Here is a 16659-nt window from a genome sequence, read left to right as displayed (position 1 = left end):
GGAACTCCTGAAGAGAAGGGATCCCGAGCCACGGACCCCCGATGATCATGTATCGCTGACCTCGGACGGTATATCATCAGTAGAAAAAATAACCAAAGGCCCAGACAACCCCTTTAACCCGCCTCACATACATCGTCTATGGCCGAGGTTTGTGAGCAGCACTCAGCCACGGTACATGAGTCTTTGCCCTAGGCCATGAATTCCTAGAAAGCAGCACTTTCCATGCTAATAGCATTGTTTCCCATAGGGAACAAAGGATCTGAGCACAGATAATAGCCTCGGGCTATTAGCTGCATTCAAAGAAGGCTTCATTTGCATACATAATTGGTATTGAAGTAGCTGAGTAGCTACTTAAATACCAGTTATTTTTAATGCAAAATAATCGCTTAAAGCTGTCGCTCAAAAGATTATCTGCTAGTGTAAATGGGCCTTTAACACATCAGAATGTGCTATACTGCTTATAACCAATAGAGGGTGCAGGTTACCACAGAATATCAGATAATGTGCTATACCACCTCTCACCAATTAAAGGGGCAATTACCATAAATGTGTAATGTGCTTTACTGCCTCTCACCAATTAAAGGGGCAATTACCATAAATGTGTAATGTGCTTTACTGCCTCTCACCAATAGAGGGTGCTGGTTACCACAGGTTTTAGGTTGCATTTAGTTGTCACTGTTGCTGTAGAGCCGACGGACCCCACTACTCTAAGTGGCACAAATCCCTGCGGTTCTGCCCCCATGTACAGCGATGTTTACGACATATGACGCGGATGTGCAGCTCTTCGCAGTAAGTCATCTAGATGGCTAAAACAAGCTGTGTGTAACATAACCCCCGGTGCACCATTTCTTTTATTATTTTATAGTCTGGACCTTGGAGAAGGTTGTGCCGTACGCAGCATTCATTACACCTAGGGTCTGTGATAGGGGTCTGTGATAGGACGCTGTTCCCTGCACCTTCATGTCAGGTGGAGGGGACTGGTAACCACTTAGATGCTCCGTGTGTCCCCAGCGAAGGCCACACAATGTATAATGAGTCACACTGTAGTCAAGGTCTTGTACTGTGAGGTGGGTTCTCTTCTACTCCTCAAGCCGTGGGTCTAACCCCAGGCCACACTACAGGAAAGGTCAGGACAATCCGTGCAGTGTCATGTGACATGAAGGAGGAGCCTCACCTGGCTATTGGGGTCCCCCAGCAGGTTACAGATATGAGGTACAATCTTGCTCAGTGTCAGGCTGTTTGCTCCATATCTGCGGACGGAAGAGAAGAACAATAATACAACTGCAGTAACTGGGTGGCAGGCAGGAATGGGGATTGGAGGTAAAGGGGGTGGGGGGTGGCTTTTGGGAGGACAGGGTCAGTTTGGAAGGAAATAAGAAACTTACGCATTCAAAGTGGCGATAAGGCAAAGGCAGACTCCTTCCCGGGTGCGGAAATTCTTGTGTTTAAATCCTCCAAGCATCCGATCCCAGACATACTGGAGAGAGCCAAGAGAGGAAGGGTTAAAACTGTGCAGTCTACTAATGTATGCAGCATCGTCCCCTATAGTCATCGGCTGGCTCTACAGCCACAATATCAAGAATTAGCACTATTCTAATCTTGAGGACCCTCAGACACCGGCAGGTAAGGGTCCTTTTACACAGGACAATTGCGTGGCTCTTAAGTGCCTGACGGTGGTCCCAGCAATTATCGCTTCTGTGCTTTCACACAGCAGCCATGATTGCTCAGTGAATGGAGGCAGAACGTGCCGGAGATCACTCCAGCCATCTACCTCCATGATCACCTGTTTACACGGGCCAATCACAGTCTGGTCTTTATGCCTGCACAAACAAATCATTGTTCATCCTTCAGTTACTGGCAGAGTTTACACTGAATGATCATCAGTCAGACCAAGACAGACATTCTACATTGGTAGATATAAAGAGGAGACACGGAGGGCGACACTTACCTGCGGGCTAGACGCATGCTCCATTATCTTTATCAGCAGTGTTTGATCCTGTTCTCTGACAGAGTCTTTGGCATCACCCAAGCGGTCAATCAAACTGGGTAAAACTAGGAGAGAAGGAAACAGAGTGAAGCAACTATCACATACACACAAATCATCATCAATATAACAGAAGAGCACAAGTCACTCCGTCCGAAAAGGAAGTCCCCACTAATGAGTCCTGCAGACAGCAGAACCCTGGACCATCTAACAACCATGGGGCACAGTGGGTGCAGAGACGGGCACCCTCGTTACAAGTGCTGCCTGGTCAAAAGACTGTATGAAAGGGTGTTTCTGTGGCACCAAGAACACATGGTTCTGACCGATGGAAATCTGCCCCATCCACGGGTGCACCACACAACCTGGGGCATGTGGGGGCAGTGTGAAAATGCAACGGGGCAGATTTACTATTGCAAATACACCGGTATTATAGCACAAATTGCACCAGAAAACGGTCTAGCACCACACTTAGAAGCTGTTAGTGCACTTTTCAGCTCATTTAATAAAAGGCGCGACTTTACAAAAAGAGGGCGCAGCCTAAAGGCAAGCTTGTGCCAAGAAATACACTGAATTTCGGGTAAAAAAAAAAAAATTGGCGTAAACTAAACCAATACTTGGTATATAAGGCATCTAAAAATGCTCCTTGTTTAACATCCAGTGGGAGTCACTGATCTATCAGGCTGCCTGCGCCATTTATTAGAAATTACAGGCAGGTTTATTAGCAAGACAAAAGGAAAGCGCAAACACCGCAGGTTTCCAGGAGGAAACCACAAGCAAGAGGAGAGCAAATATTTCAGCTAATGTTCGTTTTAAGACATTGGAGCGCTTTTGGCGACTTAACACCGGAGTTTTCTGTCTTTTGCTGGGATAAAAACAAAACATCCAGAAGTCTGCAGTAACTCAGATGGTGAGATGTGAGGCGCCCGACGCCCCCGGGACGTATTTACCAATCACTGTAAATGTTGGTGCACACTTAGGTGACTCTTTACAGCGTTTAGCACTATGCACTATTTCCTCCATTCATTCCAATGGGGCCTCTGGGAAGCAGGTTTTTAGCGTGCGCTGAATTGGGCGCTGTAGGTTCTATTTTTCAGTATTGCAGGCTTTAACGCCCTACATCGGCCAGTGAAATGAATGGGGGCTGGTGGTGTTCGAAACGCTGTAAAAACGCACTTTAACTGTGTTTTTAAACACTACTTTCTATGGCATGGGGATTGGAAGAAAAAGTGGCGACATCAACTCATTGCCTGCGTTACCACACAAAATACGCAGTAAAAACGCAGGCAACCGCTCACAAATGCGCTGTAAAACGCTGCGCTAAAAAACGCAATGTTTTAACCAACGCTTGCGTGAGAGCGGCCTTAGACCAGACAGTCTTCTAATACACCCCATTTATCACATCAAGATTTCAGACCATCTAGTCAATGTTTACATCACCAGGCTTAGATTATGCCAAAAATTGTGCTAACATTTTGGTGCATTTTTGGTGGGGCAGGCGATTAAGTCACGCCCCTTTTTTTGGACGAGTTCGAAAGAAAGTCTGAAGGTGTCTAAAAACACACAGTAAACATGGCGCAAAGTGTGTAAGCGTTCTGGTGCAATTTACACCACAAACTATCAGATTTTGAATTGTAAGCTATAAACACGCCTTTTTTATTTTCATTAAATGTCTGTTTTTGGGGTTCTCGGCGTTCTTTCAAACTGCCACATGATTGGCTGGTCTTGTGTATAAACCTGCACATAAACGTGTTCAATGCTGAATTAAATAAGATTGTATTGCAAACATTTGGGCCATATCCACACTGTGAATTTCACTGCGGATTTGCTGTCCACGCTAATTCTACAGCATAATTCCCGTAGTAGCTGCGCCAATTCCAATTAGTGCGTCAAATCCACAGATAATCATCGCAAGTTAAGTGTCCCGTTCATCTGAACTGGAATCGGGAGTATACACTACTACAAACTATTTCCCATGAATGTATTTCAAAGCCACATCGCAGAGGAAAACAGCGGCGGGCCGCTCCTTGACGCAGAATCCGCACGCGGATTTGCTTCACTAACCCTGCAAGCAGATCCGTGGCAAATCCATAGCGGATCATTAGGAGAGACGGCACGGGTTTCTCCTGACTCGGATTGTGCCATGTGCACGGACTCATAGGACAGATGTTTTAGTTTAGGAGAATAGAGGGCACAAGGGCACCACTTGCGTTTCATGTGCCACATAAAGAACACAGACCCGGGATCTCCAGAGTCCGATCGCTCTATGTAACAGCAGAGGATGCACGCAATACCCTTATAATGTGCAGGTGAGGTATAGATTACACATTACCTGTTCCAATCTGGCTCTTGAAGCGATCTTGCAGACGTGTGACCAAAGCTGACAAGATGTCCATTCCCAGCAGAGCGACCTGCAGACAAAAAAAAACAAAAAAATGAAATCTGGGTAAAAATAAGAACACGTGACTGAACGTCCAATAATGCAAATTACCAACCAAAAGAGTCTCTTTAGTGCAGCGCATCACTACTATCAAGTGTAAATGGGTGACACTACTTGCATGCAAATTAGGTTGTGCAATGCATTATGGGTAAAGTACATTTCTACTACATTAAGGGCTGTTTTATTGCATTTTTAAGGGGGTGGAAATCAATAAAACCTACAAGCTGGATGTTGCTTCTGTGTAGAACAACCCTGCGACAGCAGACACATCATCACAGAAAATCACCACAAGCTAAAAGGAAGTTCAGATTGTCCGGGTCAATTCCAGCTTGTAGTGACAGCAACCATCCTGGTCTTGGGGTGAGCGACTGTCCAATGAACGTATAGTGAGGGCAGTACCGCTGACATCATGACAACACATAAGTGCCACTAGTGTGCAAACACTAGCACGGCGCAATTTTTGGAACCTTAATTCCACCTTTGTTAACTAAAGACAAAGTAAAAAAACATTGGATAAAATACCACTAGGTGTCACTAGAGGACCGCACAGCTGAGAGGCAGCGAGCAGCAGAGAGCGTGTGCTGCAGAGCCGCTGGAAGTTTCCATCTGTGTATATATAACCAGCCTGACCGCTGACCCGGAGAATCACTGACGGCGTTAACAGGTACTCCGCAACAAGGACATTTACTGCAGGAGTTCTATTGGCACTTAGAGGTTCTGAACATGAGATCACAGCATCACGCACGGCAACGGAGTGGGGGGCGCGATCCGACAACAGCGGAAAGTTATCTGATTATGGAAAGTTCTGCAGCTGTAATGTCCGATGGGCACGGCTCAGCACCGGTCCGGACTCCGCAGCCTCCTTTCACAACAGGCTTAACGCCCATTAACCATTTTTGTTTCTCTGTTCCATCCGTGAATTAACACAGAATGGATACAAACAGTAAGGCTGCCTGTCCACGGGCGATGATCCACAGGCAATAAATCATGGTCTAGAGAAATATAATACAAGTATGGATAGGATGCTTCTACTCCCCCATTTAGTCCCCCGACTTCCTTTACACCCCCCCCCCCCCCCCCCAACATTGAAGGGCATACATGTATGCCATTAGGCATCAGGGTTGTATGCAGCAGGCAATTCACAGTGGCATTTAAATGCCCAGAATAGCCCCAGGCCTGCTCTGCGATCTCAAGGTGTCATTCAAGTTAAGGCAGCCCAGGGTCTTTGTTTTTGTGGCTGAAGCACAGGGGGGAGAAAAAGCTGCAAAAAACACAAGTAGGGGGAAAAAAAAGGATACGAAGATTAAAAACTGCTTTTACCAGTATTTATAATTAAAAAAATAACCCCCCCCCCCCCCCCATAAAAGCCCAAATCTATATAATCCTGCACGGTGAACGCCTTCAGAAAGGAAAAAAAAAAAGCCTAACGCCAGAATTATGCTTTTTTTTTGGGTCATCAGTACTAAAGAAATATAAAAAGCAATTAAGAAATCTCATGCACTCCAAGAGGCACCTATACAAACCACTGATCCTATCATAAAAAACGAGCCCATCGATGGAAAGAAAAATCGTTACACAGAATGTATACTTTTTAAAAAGATTTTTTTTCAAAGTAGCACAGAAAAAACAAAACACAGAATAAGGCCATCTTCACACGGGTGAGTGTGATATGGGTCCGTGAATCCCGCCCCCATAATCGCGGTCGCCATCCATGTGAAATCCCCGAGGATACGAGGCATTTTCATATTAAAATAGCATCCCATCACTTCAGGGAAAAACCAATCCTCCTGCCGCGGCGGTCATTGCCTTCACTGGGAGACCTCGCGATGCTGCCACCAGTCCCATTGAAAACAATGGGCGCTGCGATGCAAGATCACGCAGGAGCATAGAACATGCCGTGATTCGTTTCCTGCATCCTATTGCGGTGCCATACGGGAAAACATTCCTCATGTGTGACCCCATTCAAAAGAATGGAGTTCATATTTGTGTCTCAAAACACACACATCTCACACGATTTTAGCGCCCATGTGGAGGCAGCCTAAGGCTGGGACCACACGGAGCGAAATGTCCGCACGGCAATTCCGCCCGCGGCTCCTAATCCCAGGATTAGCCAGCAAAGTGGACGAGATTTTGCAAAAATCTTGTCCACACGCTGCGGCCAAACCATGGGGAAACGGACATGCGGCGCGGGAAACAAAGGCGCACCATGTCAATTATTTTTTCATTTCCTCTCTCCTCTCGCTTTAAAGGCCGCGGGTTTTAAAGCTGCGGAATTCTTGCATCTTTTTCGGTGCAGCCATTCCGCAACAATTCCGTCCCGTGTGACCCACCCTAAAGGTGGCATGTAATTTTTGCTGCAGTGTGTCTGCTGTAAAAACAATACTGCCCCTAAAGATGGCAGAATTGCGGATTTCCCATTTCGCTCCACTTTCAGTACATTATATGGTACTATAGAAACATACAACTCGTCCTGCATAAAAGCCGCCCTTGGGCACCTACAGCAACGCAAAGATAGATTTTTAAAAAAACATTTGGGCAGAAAAAAGCGAGGCAGGGCCCAGCTGAGGGATGGAGTGTTGTTTTAAAGACAAAACCTCTTTAAGGGGTTAATCAGGGGTGTAAACCTGAGGCCAGTAATGCCATTCTGTGGTCCCCAACCCATGGAGTTCAGCTACTCTAATACCCGTCCTGATGGTTCAGAAGGCCACATAAAAAAGCCAGGCAAAACTGTTGGCGCAGTCCGGAGCGGGCACAGCATGGCACAGGAATACTCTTGCTGATTTTGCCGAAGATTTGTTACAGATTATATGATTTGTTACGGTGAAACAGTCTGCGAGATACAGGAGGATCTAACCGGATGGGTGAGAAGATCTGCGGCGTATCCTAATGCCTATACGGACTTGTTTCTGTCATTTCTAAATGCCGTCTGAAGATGCTGATGAGTGAGCCTGGCATGTACAGACCCTTGTACATCAGATGGTGGCGCTATCAGCAAGTCACGACGGGGAGATGTGGACTGAGGATAAGGCTCTCCTGATTATCAGGGCTTTAGAGGATCTAATGTGACGTCAGCACCTCCTTCATCCCAGCGGCGGCCTGCAGCTTTACTACCAAGAAAGTCTGTGTAAAGGTCCCACAATCCACGGCTCACGTCATCAGCAACGTCCAATCACTAACCTACACATAACGTGCCGGCGGCTAATGCTGCCACGTCCCCGACGTCCTCTGAGTGACGTTAACAGAGACCGTATGGCAAAAGAAATACCATGGGCACCAATAAAATAAAGCACATGGGGTGCTGCCATACACAGCCTAAGGGCCAATTCACACAACGTCATTTTGGCGTGTGTTATGTACGCAACACACGGCCGCGTGAAACATCGTGAATAGTCAATGAAAGTACATGGACGTTCATTGATCCGCTGACATTAGCGTGTAAACACTGCGTGTAGATACGCACAGGAGAAAGATGGCAGCATGCTCTATTTCACCGCATATCACGTAGTGAGAGCCGTACTCTTTTCTATGGGCAGCGAATGTCCATATGCAATACATTGCGTATGGGTGATATATATATATATATGCAGCTCCGCTATGAAAAAAAAACACAAGGAAGTCCCATTGCAAATGACCGCATGCGTGAGATGAGATTGCGGCACTCGTTGCCATACGCGGTCTCTGCCAGCTCACAAAGATCAATGACCAGGCAAAAGAGAAAAGCAAATCTCAAAAAAGGGAAGCGCACACTTCAAAAATACACCGAACTTTATTACATTATTAACATAGTATGTTAGGCCGAAATAATACATGTCCGTCCACTTCAGCCAACTCCACCACCCCTCCCCCCCCCCCACGTTGATCCAGAAGAAGGATAAAAACATGCAAATATCCAAGATTAAAAGCAAAAACCAGATCCAACTGAACCCTCACAACCACCGGGTTCAATAATGCCGCCCCACACAGCAAACCACATCATCCACAGCGTGGGAAGGAATATTAGTAAAGTCCGATTATGTGCAAAACCTTAACGACCCCTTAAGGCGGCTGCATGTAAACACCAAGCAGACAATCCTACAGCCGTAAGAAAGGATATTCGGAAACGGTATAACACGCCGAGTCATGTAGAGTTAGGGCCGTTTACACCAGGCGATTTCTCGTTTGAACGAGCCGATGATGCCAGGGGTCACTCATTCAGGGGTCACTCATTCAGGGGTCACTCATTCAGGGGTCACTCATTCGCTCGGGCAGCCCGTTTATACCAGTAGATACATCGTTGGCTCGTTCAAACATTTAGTTGCTCGCATTCCCTGTATAGGTAAAGGAGCGGAACAATCAGTGCTTAAACTGAACGGCGAGTGACAGCGCCAACGAGGATTTTAGTCCTGCATAAAACGAACAGGGAACGATTTATCATTCGATCGTTCGTTGCGTTTAGACTGAACGATATTCATTCCATGTAAAAGGGCCTTAAGGGAGCCGAAAAACAGCAGGAGATAAAATGAGAATATAATGAACACCACTCATCCATAAGGTGCCTCATGTCGGGGGGCCGATATAACCCCCGGCGTCAACCGAAACACACCCCAAACCATCTTCAATTCAGAGCAACCCAACAGTCTGGAAGTCTCCCACAGAGGAGACAAGAAGGTGCGGAGAAGCCACAAGCACATTGGAGATGTATGCAGCTGGCCACATGCGGCCACCAACAAGGCCAATCGCCACCTGACGCGAATTCCACATCAAGAAAGGACGTCTCTTTACACGAAGTAGATTTGAGATCTGCTGTCTGAACTACCGGACTGTGCAGCCCCTCATTCCCAGGACTTCAAACACTTATTTACAGGGGATTTCACTGGGAATTTGATGCAGAACCTGCAGCACAATTCACCATGACCAGCGCCTTAGTATGTTCACGAGTTTCTACAACAGCCGTTCAAACAGGGCGGATCTGCTGAGATTTTTGTCTGGACCATTTACACGGAAGATCTGTGGCATTTACAGTAGCAGCAATGTAGATGAGATATTCAAAACCCTGTCCTCAAACAATGGGGGGGGGGGGGGGGACCAGCTCCAGAGTCGGACCCGAGGGGCCATTAATTCAGCAGATTTTCCGTTTTAGCAGCGGATTTTGCTGTAGATTCTACCTCTTCAAATAAAGCTCATCTCACACCGGGGACAAAGTCACGCGATTGTCTTGTGTAGCGACAATGCTACAAATCGCAGGTACATGAAGCCCATGCTTTCCTATGGGTTCCTTCACATTAGCAATGTTTTGTAGCCTGCGACATTGCGAGTTTCGCAATACACCTGCAACTTGCAGTGTTTTGCAGCCCAGGTTTCCTATGGAGCCTTCCTCTGCTGCATTGCATGAAAATGTGGTTTTCTGTGGTGCGATGCAACTTTGACAATAGGAAATCCTACTGACAAAGCCTAAACTAAGAAAAAAAAAAGCACATCACCTAAGAGGCGCTGTCACCTCCGGCCAGTTTTCTTCCCTGAAGCTCCCCGGGATTTGCTTGAAGTCTTCTGCCAGCCCTTCCTAGATTTGAATGGCTGTGACTGGTTCATCAAACGCAAGCCCTGATTAGCTGAGCCACGGCGCCTGTAACCCAATCACAGCCAGCCCTTCCTGAAGGCGGGGATTTTGACTCTCCAATCCAGGAAGGGCTGGCAGAAGATCTCAAACAAGTACCAGGGAGCTTCAGGGAAGAAGACACGCCGGAGAGGACAGCGTCTCTTAAGTGGTGATTTTTTTTTCTCACTGCAGCTAGGGCTTATTTTCAGGGTAAGGCTTGAATTTCAGGCACCCCCACCTTTTCCATGAAAATCCTTGTGGGTGGTGCCACAAAGTTGCAGTATAGCCGAAAGAAAACGCAGCGATATCACATGGATCACTGATACGATGTCGCTGCGGTTTTCTTGCAACGATATAGCGGCGCTCTTGTGAAATAGAGGTTGCATCACACAGCAAATTCTGCACCTATTGGTGTGGACTGTGTGCTGCGGACACGCAATGTAGCCTAGGCCTCATGTCCACGGGCGGATCGGATTCAGGGAGGGAAATCCTGCATGGACTCCAGAACTGCCCGCAGCCAGTGACCCATGCTTACCTGTGTTTTCCCGGGAGCAGCATCCGCGCGGATCTCCCCACTTCCGGGTTCACCATATTGTGCATGATGCGCACGTTTTTTTTTAAAATTTCCTGCTTTCCCGCGGATGGGGCGGCTTCCATTAACGTTCGGCTTCTGCACAAAAAGGGAGCATGCTGCGATTTGTTTTCTGGACCAAAAGGTCTGCAAGACAAATCTGCATGCTTAAATTAATTTGCGGACCCCCATGCTTCCCTATGGGCGGCTTGATTTGTGGGTGTCCCGCAAATAAAACCCGCCCGTGGACATGAGGCCATGGTACCAGGAAAAAAATTATCACCTGCCCTATAGATAGGTGATAAGTCTAAATCAGTAGGGGGTCTCACTGTTGGCATTAATAGTGCATTAGGTTTCAAACTGCTGAGGCTCCAGGAAGGACATGGAGGGAGAGAGAACATAAGGCACCCATGTGAAGAAACAAAGCGCTCTCCACCAGTGCGGATGATAAAATATTCACGCCCCGCTCAGCTCTCGTTTGTCAGCAGCGCAGTCAGAGAAAGTTACTAAAATAAAAGGTGCAGCGAGCGAGAGAGGAGGGCGAGAGAGGGGCGCTGCGGGCTGCCATCAGTATCACTTTCGTGTGCTGACTGAGCAGATGGGAGGCAGAGCGGAGACACTACAAACATAAGTGGCAAACACATGTGCCGTCTCCTCCGCACACTCAAAATAGAAGCGTGGAAAGTCACCTCCATGGACGCGGCCGGCGCTGATAATGAGGTGGCCGTCGTGTCACATCCTTGTCCTCTACAGCTGAGGGTGTCACTCACTGCTCACAACCACCATTGTCCTCACCCGCTGCTCTATTATACACATGCCAACGCTGTCCGGGTTAGTGATTATACACTCAGCTGAGTCATAATAAACCTTCACATAAGCACCACCCATGCCACAGCTGCCCCAGACACCGGCGCTGCCCACACCAGGCCACAGCTGCCCCAGACACCGGCGCTGCCCACGCCAGGCCACAGCTGCCCCAGACACCGGCGCTGCCCACGCCAGACCACAGCTGCCCCAGACACCGGCGCTGCCCACACCAGGCCACAGCTGCCACAGACACCGGCGCTGCCCACGCCAGGCCACAGCCTACACCTGGCCATAACACCATAGGTAGACAAGAAGTGGCTGATGAGGAGACCGCTAAATGACAATTTCTAGTAATCATTAATACTTTGGCATTTTTTTTTAGCAAATCGTAAATTACTTGTTTTTTTATGCTGCAACCTCCAAGTATAGAGAAACGACCACGATGAACCAAAAAAAAAATATCCAAAAGCATCTACATACGGATCAGGCACTAACGTGGCATCCCACATGCGATATGATATGGTCTAAATTATTGACGACCGGTGATTTTAGCGCCAATGAAAAAAAATTCACTGTAATTGATGTTAACGTGATCACTGATCGGCAGGAACCAAAAGGAGCCAGACACGGTGCCCAATACAGAGCGTGCCGAACTCTGCGGGGAATGACGAAGGTCCGCACACGACGTCTGAACCCTTTGTGGGCGCTACGTATTGGGAAGCTTTATAGACGCAGAACACTATACAGGCGTCCACTGACTCCACTTGTGGAAACGATATTGACACATACCAGACAGACCGGAAGGACTCTGTGTTTCCGTGGGGTGAATGGGGCCTATAGAGATCTTTCATGTATATGCCCAACGTAGGGCTTTGTTGGTGCGCACAGATAACCAGAGACGTCACCTACAGATCGAGGCGATTAAGGGATGTTTGTGTACAAATAACATTTCTTTTGTTGCTTAAAGAAAACTACAATAGTAACAATATAGTTTCTGCATCAATCCCTCAAGATCTCTGCTTGCTGTCATGTTTACTTCCAGCAGACAGGGATCCGCCCTGTGATGAGGGGTGTATATATCCCTGTATATAGTTACATCGGGGGGGGGATTTCACGCCTGCATCCTGCGCACTAATACCTGACGGCGGCGTTCTATAACAATGCGTTGGAGCTGGTTGGGGAGCAGCCAGGAGGCTGACACTGACATCATTGTGGCGGCTCCCGTTCTATAACAAAGCTGCATTGAGAAGGGACGAGCCGGGAAGGTTACGGCGAACGCAAGACGCAGGTTGTGAATGCTGGAAAGACTTGTTTACGCCGAGCAGTCAGACGGGCACGCCTCAAGGAGAGACAAAAGCAGCAAAGCAGACAATGAGTAATGCAGGGACTTTATTTGGGGAGTCAATATGTGGGGTAATTCTGGGGTCATTACAAGATGGGGCTAGGTGGTTTTTAGCGAATAGTAACATACCAAGGGCTCATTCACACATCCGCCTCACATATTACACATATATTATACGATGTGGTGCGCCATAGAAGCTCATTGAAATTAATGGCTGTACATAAGTGCAAAACACACAGGAAACCAGCGTATTCACACACAAAATCAATGTGTTTTTGCCCTTTTGTTGCGTGCGTAAACATGCAGGGTATTTCTGCGCCTGCGTCAGGATGGAATATCAGCGAGAATGTTGCTATTCAATGTCAGCCAGCAGAGACTTCGTTTCAACTTGCAACAGTTTTTACAAAGTAGTTATGTTGCAATAATTGAGCGTCATACATGCGGCGCTCCTTTGTTAGCGGCATCCCCCTCTCCACTTATCATCGGGTCCGCTACCGCTTCTCCCCAATACATGACAAAGTACCCCAGATGCAGTGAGACTAACTTCACACGGGCGAGCGTGATATCGGGCCATAAATACCCTGATTTTGCACTTGCCAACATGCATTTCCCTGTGGATGCAAGGCGTTTTACTCTCCGAACTACCTTCATCACTTCGGGGAAGTCGCAGTCCTCCGCTGCGGTTCACAGAGTTTCTCCCATTGTTTTCAGTGGGGCCGATGGCAGCAATGCACTAAGATAGGACCTGGCGCTATTTGTTAGCATGTGTATGACCCCATTCAAAAGAATGGGGTTTATATTTGTGCACCTCGCCCGTGTGAAGCCGGCCTGAAGGTATGTTGACGCCTAACGTAAAGGATGTGGATCTTCTGCAAATAAAATGCTCCACATTTACAGTACAAGCCAGGTGATTCCTCACAAACCTACAGGTATATGCGGTACGTTTTATATCAGCAGCACTCTGGATCATCAGTAACACCAAACCAGGTGAAATCTGTCAGAATCGTCGTGTTACACGCAGATCTTAAAACACGGACACCAAAATGGGCAGCCGATTTGCGCAGTGTGAACCTGGCCGAAGGGCGCATTCGCTTGTAGTAGAATTGCCGCAAATTGTGGTGCAGATTTCAACATTCAAATTTAATTTAAATTGAAGAGGTGAAATCTGCAGCTAATCCGCTATGTGTGAACGCAACCCAAAAGAGGGACATTTCACAGAAATTTTACAAAATCGCTTGATTATACAAAATTGGAACATGAGAAACCAGAAATCACAGCAAGCAGAGCGTCATTAAATCCCGTTCGCATGGTTTTCGCTAGATGCCTGTATTCCTTCAGAGCCGCACTCAATACAGTTCCCTGTGCCAATCAGCTCGTCATGATCTAATAGAGCCTTTAACACCGGGTTGTCGGCACCAGACAAGCGCTCTCCTATTCCCTGTCCATGGATGATTCGGCGCAGCAACAATCCTATAATTGTGGAATTCATTGCCTGTTTGCATTACTATGGGATAAGCTCATACAGCCATGTGCAGATGTGTTCTGTATCAGAGGCAGATCCTGGGGGCCTCCACCACTTCCACCAGAGGCGTGGGGTATTTGTATGTTGGTGTAGTTATACCGGACCCATTATACACATCATCGCCGCAGCCATCCTGCACCAGGAAGGAAGCTTTCGGTGGCTGCTATATGTAGATGTTAGGGCTGGAGAAATGCCATTATCACTGACTTGGCTTCTAATAGCCTGAACTGCCCCCTGGTTAATGTGAACCGGATGCGTTCTATAGAGACCGTCAGCAATTCTCATCTAAGCTGCAGTTCCTGCATTAATGACTGCATGGGAAGTAAAAGGATCAAAGATGCTGAGCGGCCAATAAATGCCCCGATAAACCATCCACAGACCCGCTGATGATGCCAATATGGAGCGCTGCCCGGATGCATCTGCAGAACTAAATGCATACTGGGGTCAGAGGCTACTGCGGGCTTATGGTGCCAAGTGGAGCGGCTCAGGGTGAAGATCTTATGCCTCGTTCACACAGCGATTACGTTGCAGATCCACGGAGGATTTTTCTGACATAGATCTGCCAGCAGAAATCAAAGGCTAAACTTTTGCTGGTCCGAACACAAATTTAGTTCCAGTCAACAGGGAAAATCTGTATGTGACCGCCAACGAGGAAACCTGAATTTTCTTGCCAATCCCCCCCCCCCCCCTGTGATGCAGATTTCAAAATTAGTTTGCAGAAAAAACTGCGCTAAATGAACTATGATGCAGATTTTCATCGCATGCTGAAGTGATACAGATTTCGGACATGATCCAGGTCCCATTCATTGTAATGTGAATTCGCACCATGTCTCCTGCGCACGATTAGCATGTAGATTAGCCCCCCTCCCCATGGGAAAAAAAGCTAATCTGTGCCCAAGTCCAAGGCAGCTATATGTGCAGGTCTGCATCTGAAGACCGGTGCTCAGTCGTGGTTTTCTGTTGTGGATTACGAGGCAGATCCCCAAAGCGGATTCCACCATGTAAACAAAGCCGAAGCATGTTCTGCTAAACACAAGGTTTGCATCTACAAGTTGCTGCGGCCCACAAACACCGACAGCTGCTTCCTGATGGATACCAACACCACGGTGGGAGGGGAGACTTCATGAAATCAGAGTAACGGAAAAGTGGAAGAGTGACCAGAGCCGCCACTGCAAAAAAATAACTGCTGGCATCTGACTGGCTGCTACCGGCCCCGCCTCTACTTTTAGCGGTTTTGCTAACTCTCACCCCCCCCCCCCCCTCCCAGTTATGACTGTCCAAGATGTCAGCGTCAGAAGAGACTCGAACCTGTTCACTAGAAGATGACCCCCAACCATCGCTCGGCGCTGATATCATCCTCCACAGGAATGTCATGCCGACGGGAACAGACGCCGCTGCTATGAAAGCAAATGGAACAGTTCGAGCATGGAAACTTCACAGAAACAAGTCCCAACAATCAGCCCTCTGTCAAAACCACTGAAGTCTTATGGCAGCTGCAGCGGGACGCGGAGAATTACTGATAGACGTCCAGAGAGCAACCCAAAACGTAAGCAACAAGCAGTCATCTACACGAAGGTTGTGGGTCATAACCCCCAATATTACGCACAGGAAAAGCTCTGATCCTCCAGAAAGCAGACGGATACTGCAGTTATAATGTAGGGGATCTGCGGCCCGCTGCAAGTACAACTAAATGAACCCGAAACGTGCCCACTCAGATCATACTGCAGGGGGGCCTTGGATAATAAAGGGCTGTTTATAATGGAAAAACCTTGAATATTCTTACACTGGAGCTTTATGATGGCGGCATGCAGAATGTGGCATGGGCACACACGGGCACCAGTTTATAAACTCTGCCCATTAGACAGCTGAGCTCCTGTGGTAATTCAGATTTGCTTGAGGAGGCCCTGACAGGTTAGCTCATTTCTGAGAGGTGGGGAGACCACAGCCCAAGGGTGGAAGTCATCACCGCCCTGCAATTATCACACGTGCAGGTACCTGAGCACCGCCGCTCCAATAATCACCTGTCACACTGCTTTACGAGGCGCTTTGTTCTCCTTGGGTGATGTTACTACCTGACGAGCAGACGGCACCCAGGAGGTGCTGGAGGGACAGGCCAGAAAAGCACCTGCCCAAGAAGAAGCTTCCACATTTCCGTGACTCTGCCCATAGAGAGCTGAGGAGAGGCGGGCTCCCTAAAAGTCATTACCAACCGGCGGCCCAGAAATCTGTGCACCGCAAAACCTGGGCGCAACACACGTCATATAATAGGAAGGAAGGTGTCAGGACTTCCATATACCCTTCCATATGCCGTGTCCACAGTCCCAAAGACCCATATTTCATGATCCGAGGTACGATAGCGATGGTACTTTATTGTATGACTAATACAAGTCTCGTCATCATGAACATAATGACCGGTCCAAC

At 47.7% G+C, this 16659-nt stretch overlaps 1 protein-coding gene and 1 non-coding gene across 2 annotated transcripts in view; one reads left to right on the top strand and one right to left on the bottom strand.

Moving 5' to 3' along the window:
- The window catches only part of CLASP1 (cytoplasmic linker associated protein 1), a 151870-nt gene that overhangs the window by 111000 nt on the left and 24211 nt on the right, over positions 1–16659 (bottom strand). Inside the window, exons 3-6 of the mRNA XM_066575337.1 lie at positions 4314–4392; positions 1949–2052; positions 1386–1477; positions 1175–1250 (exon numbers count right to left, since the gene is read on the bottom strand). Of these exons, the coding sequence (XP_066431434.1) occupies positions 1175–1250; positions 1386–1477; positions 1949–2052; positions 4314–4392 (351 nt within the window). The remainder of the gene's footprint in view (positions 1–1174; positions 1251–1385; positions 1478–1948; positions 2053–4313; positions 4393–16659) is intronic.
- Positions 4765–4889, top strand: LOC136578186 (U4atac minor spliceosomal RNA). The gene has a single exon (XR_010786606.1). It is a non-coding gene; the product is annotated as a U4atac minor spliceosomal RNA (small nuclear RNA).

This window comes from Eleutherodactylus coqui, chromosome 8 (assembly GCF_035609145.1).
Source record: "Eleutherodactylus coqui strain aEleCoq1 chromosome 8, aEleCoq1.hap1, whole genome shotgun sequence".
Classification (NCBI taxonomy): domain Eukaryota; kingdom Metazoa; phylum Chordata; class Amphibia; order Anura; family Eleutherodactylidae; genus Eleutherodactylus; species Eleutherodactylus coqui.
This window is presented reverse-complemented; position numbering and strand designations above follow the sequence as displayed.